Raw genomic sequence first — 9137 nt, 5'->3', positions numbered from 1 at the left:
TTAAGTATGCAGTTTTGTAGCGCATTTTCTTCCATACAAAGTAAGCTCGACAAAATGTTCATATGAATAAAATGCCTAGCAATGACAAAAAAATTGCCAAAAATCAACAATATTTTGCAGCCACTTGAAGCTTTTTATTATACTAAAATTTAATGGGCTACAAAATTGCATCCCCGAAATTTTTCTAGAAAATACTAATTTATGCACTGCCGCTCACTTGTATGCTTTGAAATGCTTTCATTTTTTCAATATCATTTTGCTCCAATTTGCGCTATTTTTTTTTTGTTAAATAGACTAGCGTAAATACCCTATATTACAGCTAGATGCAATATCCAAGCCCCCTTCATTTTTCGTACTAGCCTCAAATTAAAATTTGATTAAAATTTTCTAACTTTTCTAATGCAATGTTATATGCATCCATTGAGAAAAAATCGAGTGTCGATTTTTAGGATCGATTCACGCATCGAATCGGAGCTAAAAAATCTACAAAAAATCGAATCGGAAGGGCTCGATTAGTCGATCTTCGATTTAATCGATTTAAAAACGGCATCTCCAGTGGATACATAACGTATGAGTAACATAATTTCCTTCTCATGTTTTATACTACAAAAAACAAACGAATTAATGAATTTCCTACTGTGTATTTTTAATCAAACAATTATTATTGCCATAGAAAACTAGATCTTTCTAGATTTTTATAAAATTTTCCAATAGAGCCACTGTGAAAAAAACACGAATGGGAATTTATTGAGAAATTCGTGGAGAAAGTTTTTGAATACATAATTATAATTAGCGAAAGTTTCCCAATTTTTTATATCTGGTTTCAAAATAATTTTCTTACTTTGGTAACGTCAAAGGTACCCATCTTTTTAGGATAATTTTCTTGTTTTATCATGACTCACATAATTTACTATTAATATCAGTGCTGGTTTTTGATTTTCGCTTATGTGAAAAATTTGATTCAATACCCATTAAAATTGAGTTCTGAACCATAGTCCATCGCCAGAGATAAAAATTAAAAACACAGTTTATTTGGCCCCTAGTTTCGTGAGTATACTTTTATTTATATCAATACATATCAAACAGGTATTAGCATTAGAGCAGAAACAATATTTGCGTGGATTTTGTTGTTGCTTCTGGTATCGAAAGTGTCAAAACTGTTCTGATTTTTTTCTCCTAAATCAAACCGTGCCATGTGAAATACAAAAAAAAAATAAAAATAAATAAATTGAAAAAAAATTTTGCAATTTTCTTTTTGAGTAAATTTGTTTGTTTCTCGAAGCATTGATCCAGCCTTCGCAAGGCCCACTAATCAGCGGTTGTGCTGCTGAGTTCGGCGAACGTTCCAAAAGCTGCTATTCAATAGCTGATTTTGTATGGAAAAAGGTTTCACGTGCAAATAGATTTTTACAATTTAGAATTTTTGTGAGAAGAAATTAAAAATATTTGACATTTTCGAGACCAAATAATTAAAAAAAAAAAACCCAAATCAGATACTCTACTGATACTACCGAATGCATTTTTTTACGGAACAGGTGAATAATGCCACTTTCAAAATAAATGGCTCATAAACATAGACAAGTTTAGTACATATCGTCACTACACACGAATAAAGGCGCGATAGTGTTTTGACGGCGAAAAAAGGCGCGTAAAAAAATTTTGCGAAAAAATATGCTTATGAAAAACTTCGGCGAAGTATGTTAAGAGTTTTTGACGCTAAAGTTTTTTTATGCGTCTTTTTTCGCCGTCAACTTTTAAGCTCGCGCCTTTATTCGTGTCTAGTGACGATATAGTAAAAGCTCCCAAACAACTTACTAAAAGTGTAAAAATATGTCCAAGTAGAATTTTCTTATATTCATTAGAGATACCTATGGGGCTTTCGGCAAACCCCTATGGCAGCATTGTTCATACTTATTTTAAATAAAGTTCATCGGAATTTTCTATTATATTTTTCCTTCGAGTTTTGCTCAGTAAGTGAAATAATTTATTATGCACGTAATCCGAACGAGAAGCTTTTAATAAACTCTCAAACATTCCTATTTACATGTAGTACTCGTGTAATAAATATTTAATAACAAATTTTTTTTTGTAAGTCTGCGTTCAACGTTATAATTTATGGCTAAATTTATTTGTTTTATGTCCCACATAAAAGGTAATATATTAACAAACATAAGTTTCAAAAACATTACATATTCTCCTAAAACTAAATTTTCTTTTTGAGCTAAAACTTGTTTTAGTTTAAAAATGCAATAAATTGAGTCGTTGACTTTCAAAAAATGGAAATTGAATGCAATTTATGAGTACAAACTTTCAAAGGAAAGCTAACAGAAAAGCAAGTGGAAAAATAAAGTATGTATGTACATTAGACTGCATCACCAAAAAAAAAATGTGGAAGTTTTTCCGACGGAACCAAAATATTTCGGAACAATATTAAGATTTACGCGAGCTGGACCGATTTGAAGATATCACCAAAAATGGATTTTTTTATGAATAAAAATAGTTTCTTAAAGAACTTTTTGAAAAAAATTCATCTCAGATAACAAAACAGATTGGGCGTGAATTTACATAAAAAATATTTAAAAAAAAATTTTAAATAAAAATTTGAACGGAATTGTAATAATTAGACTTTTGGTGATTTTTTTAAGTTTTTTTCAAAGATTTATTTACGAAAAACTTGAATAACTAGGCCAAAACTATTCCGTTTTAGATTTATGTGGTCCCGGTAGAAAGGTATTTTCCCACTATTTTTACTTCTGTCCAAAAAAAGTCATTCGTGTCCAAATTTCTTTTTTTCAAATACGAACACATCTTAATTCAACTTGGAATGACGTTCATCCTACCTTTCTCTTTCATTCTTTGAGTGAGTTTATTAGCAAAGAAATAAAAAAGAGTGAGCAAATACCTTTCCAATGATACCTCACAAGTCTTCATAAATCGGAATAACTTAGGATCAGTTATTAAAGTTTTTCTTATACCAATCTTTGAATAAAGATAAAAAACAGCATCAAAAATCTCATTATGATTTCGTTGAAAATTTTTTTTTTTGTAATTTTTTTTTTAATTTTTTTATGCAAATTTTTTCAGCTTGAACCGTTTTGTCATTTGAGGAGTTTTTTTTTCAAAGAAATCTTTAAGAAACTATTTTTATTCATAAAATACTCCATACATATTTTCAAACCGGCCCAGCTGACGTAAATCTTAACATTTTTCCGAAACATTTTGGTTTAAGTCTTAAAATATATTAGATTTTAAAATTCCAAAGGAAACACAGTACGGTTTTTTTTTTTGTATAGGGAGTGATGCAGTCTAATGTGAGTATGTACACATTTGTAATATTTATTTATTTTTCTCTTCTTTACCTACTCTACTATTTTGTCCACGCTCTAGTCTGTCCTTAAAATATTGCTGAAGCTAGCAATATGTATGTATGTATACTGCCATTCAATATCCGCTACAAATTGAGTCATCTCCAACATCTGTAGGTACAAAGGTATCCGGTCAAAATAAATACAATGCCAATGTGCATATATTTACTTTTGTATGGATGTGTGTTCACGTCCCACGCCAATGTAAACACTGGCCTACCACAAAAACAAAAATAAATATACATAACATGGTATGTCTCAAAATTCAAGCTTGTTAGGACCTTTGATAAGCAAGAAAAGCCCAAAACGAAAAAAAAAAAACGAAAAAGAAAAACTAGCCGGAAAGTGCTTTCAAACACCTGCGTTGCTGTGTACTTTCATTTGTTTATTTAAAGCTTCAACATATGCGGCCACTTTTTTATTTGACTGCAATTTTTCATTGCCTTACAGTTGTTTACATACGCACTCATACTCTTTCTCTCTTTTCTCTTTTGTGTTTTTTTTTTGCGGCATTTTTTTCCCGGCTCGGCAATTTCTAGTATCGCCAGATATACACACAACTATTTCTGACAACTATAAACAAGCGAAAACCAAAAGCACAACAACAAAACTGATAAAAAATACTACGATGCGTACATTCAAAACGCTGGAGGCGATGGATTTTATTGACGCCAACAGGTACAATGCCAATAAAAAGCACAACAACGTTAACAGCTATGATTCAAGTATGATGGCTAGCAGCAATAACAACACCAACAGCAACAGAAACAGAAACAGCGTCAATAGCAATAGCAATGACAACACAACAAGCATTAGGGTTCCAATCAGAGAGGAATGGAGTCGGCGGCTGGAGCATATGGTTTCTACACCTCAAACGATGACAATAATAGTCGAAAAACCCACAATGGTAAAACACACAACAACAAGAACAACAGCAACAGCAGATAGTATGCGAACTACCACAATTACAATAGCAGCAGCAAAAACAACAAAGGCAATCACAACACACAGTGATAGTGCAATAAAGATGTCGTCTGACAGCAGAGCCAATATAAATGTCAGCGACATAAAGAACAGCACAATGATATATAAGCAGCAGCTTCAAAACCAACATGATCAACATCAGCATCGGCAGCATTGGCTGAATAAGCGACATCGACGACAACAACAGAAACAAATACAGCGCGAACAACAGCTACATGGGCCAACGAAAGTTGCAGCAGCAGCAGCAGTGGCAGCGGCAACGGACAGCAGAGAAGGGAAAAAACCACAATCGTACGTTGCCAATACTTTGTTAGGCAACAAAACATCAACAGCAATGAATATTGAGACGACGACGAGGACGACGCCCAATAACGTCCGCATAAGGGGCGAAGCATTGGAAATGACAGCGGCGGCACAAACGCAAATAGCAATCAACAGTAATAGGAACAGCAACAGCAACAGCCTTACAACGGAAATAACTGCAACAACAACAACAGCATCAACAACAATGCCATCAACAATAACAATACCGGCAATAAGCACAATGCCAACAACTACACAAAGCCAACAATTTGAGTCAATGCGCATTTCTTATTACATGAACGATGCCTCTGACGACTTACAGCTGGAGCTGCTGAGGCTAAAGCTAAAACCGATGCTAAAGCAGGAGCTGGAGCTGAGGCAAGCGACGGAAACGGATGTAAAAGTGGCTGTGGCAAGGGAAGGGGAAATGAGTGTGGAAGTGGAAGTGGGTCGTCAACAACATCAACACAAATTTTCCTCTGCTTATTTAGACAACGACGAGGACTACAGCAACGACGATCAACACAATTATGCGTCACTCGAACGGTTGCCGGCGCAGCGCAGCCGTTGGGCGCGACAGGTGGAGGAGGAACCGGTAGATAAATGCCGTCAATTTGTTGAGGGCGAAGCGGAGAAAAATGAATTCTACAGTCCCGATTATCCAAACGATTACCCAAAGAACATCAACTGCACACGCATTATTACAGGTGAGTGTTCGTCGTCGTCGTACGTCGTTGTAGTCGTCAAAAGTTGAATGTTGAAAATTACGTATGCATGTATGTATGCATAGATTACTTATACGCCCCGGGCATGTGTGTGCATATGTAGTTTGTATTTACATTAGACCGCTTCAGATGGCACACAAAATAAAAAACAAAAATATTCGCAAAAATTGTATAACCCCGACAAAAATATTTGGCTTAATTTAGCTCTTTAAAAGAAACTGGAAATACGTACATATTTAGCGATATAAAAAAATTTTACATTAATTTTGGTAATTTATAACGTTTAAGTTAAAAACTTGGCATGAATTTTTGGTAAATTAAAAAACCGACATAAAAATTTGGAAGCTGGCATGATTTTGATGCATTTTTAGAGTTAACAGAAAAATTTGAAAATTTGGTTATGATTTTTGACGTCAAAAATTATTAGACATGACTTTTTGGTAATTTAAAAGCTGCTCATATTTTATTGAAAATTAAAAAAATTTTCTTGATTTTAATGCTAGACATGAATTTTTGCCAATTTCGAAAGTGGACATTTTTCTGTAAAATAAAATCTGGACAAAAATTTTTGTTAATTAAAAAATTGGAAACGATTTTTTTAACATTTCAAAAACGTGTCATACATTTTTGGTAATATAAAAAATTGACAAAAATTTTAGGCTATTTAAAAACTTGACATAGATTTTTGCTAGTTTAAAAATTAGACATTTAAACATAGTTTTATGACAGTTTAAGAACACGACATACATTTTTTAAATTTTTAAAACTGGATACAAGTTTTTGTAGCCTTAAGGCTAGACAGAACATATTTTGTTTTTTTATTTAAGTAACCAAGTATTTTATTTGAAAATTGATTACAAATTTGTGATATTTTAAAAATTGGACATACATTTTTGGTAACTTGAAAACTGGTAATGATTTTTTAATGATTTAAAAACTGCGCATAAATATTTCAAACTGGTTATAAGTTTTTGGAAATTTAAAATTGGCATGATTTTTTATCAGTTACAAAAACTAGACATCAATTTTCGGTAACATACAAATTGGGTATTGTTTTTTGGTTATATTAAAAATAGGTCATAACTTAATTAAAAATTGAACTTAAACTTTTTGAAATTTTCAAGCTAGATATAAATTTTTGGCCATTTAAAAACTACACATGCTTTGTCGACAATATAAAATCTGTTTATGTAGAGGTTGAACATACATTTTTGGTAATACTTTATGGTACAATTTTTTGGAATTTTAGAACCTATAGATGACATTTTGGTAATTAAGAAAGTGGATATTATCTGAAAATTTTAATTTAAAAACTGAACGTAATATTTTGGTAAATAAAACAAAAACTGGACATAAATATTTGGCTGTTTGAAAACTTGGTACATTGTTTTCGGAATTTTAGAAAGTTTTAAAAACTGAAAAAGTAGGTATTTTTTTCAATATTTTGAAATCTCGCCATTAACTTGTGGCCATCTAAAAATTTAATACATTTTTGGACATACTTTTTCATAGCAAGTGGATATATGTAAATATGCGACTTTGAAATATAAAAATTTTAAATAGTTAATGTGCTACATCCTAATGTACATAATGCCATACGCATATTTATAGGTAGGTAGATAGCTAACAAAACACACAAAACACCTTGAAGCGCAACAAGCGTGCAAGCAATAAGGTAAAAGCACACTGTGTGACACGTTTAAAAATGTATGTGAAAACTGAATTTTTTATTCATACCAGTACCACCAGCGCAACCATCACCACCACCATTAGTCACCCCATTCCCTACAATACATATGTACATTTCACTTGGTAGGCGCATGCATACACACACACGTACGTACATACATATTTACATGCATATGTAGCGTCGTGTGTGCGCGCCTGCCCCTGGTATTTACTGCCTGCCACATTTTCTATAACCTTATCTTATTATTTATTCATTTTTTTTCTCTCTTTTTTTCCGCATCCTTCCTTGCTTGGCCTCCTGCAGCGCCGAAAGGACAAATAATCCGTTTAGATTTTCGTAATTCATTCCACATCGAAGCGAAAGAGGAATGCAAATTTGATTTTCTCGAGGTAAGAGCACTCAATTATATGGCTCATTTGCGTGAATAAAGTGTTGAGCTGTAGTGTAAATACTTTTTTTAACTTTATCTACTATAGAAAATGCCTTCTATACTTATACATATGTATATCTAACAATATATATATAGATACGTGATGGCCAGTATGGTTTCTCGACATTGATTGGTAAATATTGTGGTACGGATTTTCCACCGGAAATCACTTCGAAAGAGCGTTACCTCTGGTTGCATTTCCATTCGGATGAGAGTATTGAGTATTCTGGTTTTACAGCTGTTTACGAATTTATCGATCGCAGTAAAGAAGGTAAGTTTGCACATACATAACTACTCGTATACGTAGATATTTATTAGGATTTAAATTTAAAGACAAATATTTATGGTTTAAGGTGATAGTGTTGCTCAATATATATAATGTTAATGTACATATGTAAGTGTGTAACTTTATTTGAAGTAGTATTTTGTTCTTTTGGCAAGTTAGAGTATTACTTTTTTCATTAGGGAATTAGTGTTTAACTCGTAGCTGATTTTAAAAGAATCCGCTCACATAAATTTCGTGCTCAGATTTTGTTTTTTAGCGCAGATATTCTTCTATTTCTGGCTTTGGGCTACTTCCAGCTAAATCCGATTGTTCCCCCTCATGTTTCGCAAGGTCTGCCAGCAGGACTGCCTCTGCCGATTAGAGGATGCCATTCCAAGACCTTATTTGTAATACTGTCATCTTCTTCGCGCAAAGTATGGCCTATCCACCTCCATTTCTGTTTTCAAATGCAGATGTTAAAGGGCCCCATGATAGACTGTCTGACACCTACTCCGTCGTATGTATTTAGATTTAAGAACAGCGAAGCACTCCTCTATGGCGCAGGGCTGTCTAAAAGCATTCATTATGTACACTATTGAAAGCCTTTTCGAAATGGCCAAAAACAGCTATGAGTGCAATAAAATTGGGGCCACCTAGCTGTTAAACAACAGTCAATGGACAAAGTAAATCTAATAAAACATGCAATCTATACTGGCAGCTCGAAAACGGGTCTATTGTCATCTCCCAGCAGATTTCATTGAGAAAGGTTTACAAACTTCCAAATTGCTGAAGTATTTAATATTCGAGCAGAGATCAATGGTATAAAAATGGCTGCAAATTTAGAAAGTCAAGTTGCCAGCAGGGAAAAAACCTACAATCCCTTCGGCAGTATCTGCCGTATCTTTATATCTGCAGAGTATCGCATTTACTTTGGCCATCGGTTGATTAACGCAGGCCTTCCCAAAGTGGGTGACGCGGCACCCTGGGGTTCCGCGAGCGTATGCCTGGGGTGCCGCTAGTGGTTAGAGTATACTAGTGGTGCGGACAAATTTTTTTGACCTTCCATACACAACGAAAGCGGTTTGATCAAACTTCAGCATGGCGGCCAGAAAAACACGAAATTTTGATTTTTATTAAAATTACCTTCAGCGGCTCGTCAAACCCCATACACAACACAAATAGCTTGCAGCAAAGGGATATTTCGCTCTTAAGCGTAGTACCCCAGTACGTTTTGTCAACGTAAAATTGAATCAGAAAATTTTCAGAAATATATCTGAAAACGTACCCTTTTCACAACCACTTTCGGTACTTTTGTAGACCTAATCCGCGTTTCATCCACTTTTCTTCCTGTTTTCGGATTAATTTTCGGATTTTT

The 9137-nt window shown here is 33.7% G+C and overlaps 1 protein-coding gene across 1 annotated transcript in view; it reads left to right on the top strand.

Annotated features, from left to right (window-relative positions):
* The window catches only part of LOC118753468, a gene marked incomplete in the record, with an annotated part of 83773 nt that overhangs the window by 24605 nt on the left and 50031 nt on the right, over positions 1 to 9137 (top strand). Inside the window, 3 exon segments of the mRNA XM_036488354.1 lie at positions 3905 to 5359; positions 7371 to 7456; positions 7594 to 7768. Coding sequence (XP_036344247.1) covers positions 3905 to 5359; positions 7371 to 7456; positions 7594 to 7768 — 1716 coding nt within the window.

This window comes from Rhagoletis pomonella, unplaced genomic scaffold, assembly GCF_013731165.1.
Source record: "Rhagoletis pomonella isolate Grant_MI unplaced genomic scaffold, Rhpom_1.0 Rhpom_scaffold_00002, whole genome shotgun sequence".
NCBI classification, from domain to species: domain Eukaryota; kingdom Metazoa; phylum Arthropoda; class Insecta; order Diptera; family Tephritidae; genus Rhagoletis; species Rhagoletis pomonella.
This window is presented reverse-complemented; position numbering and strand designations above follow the sequence as displayed.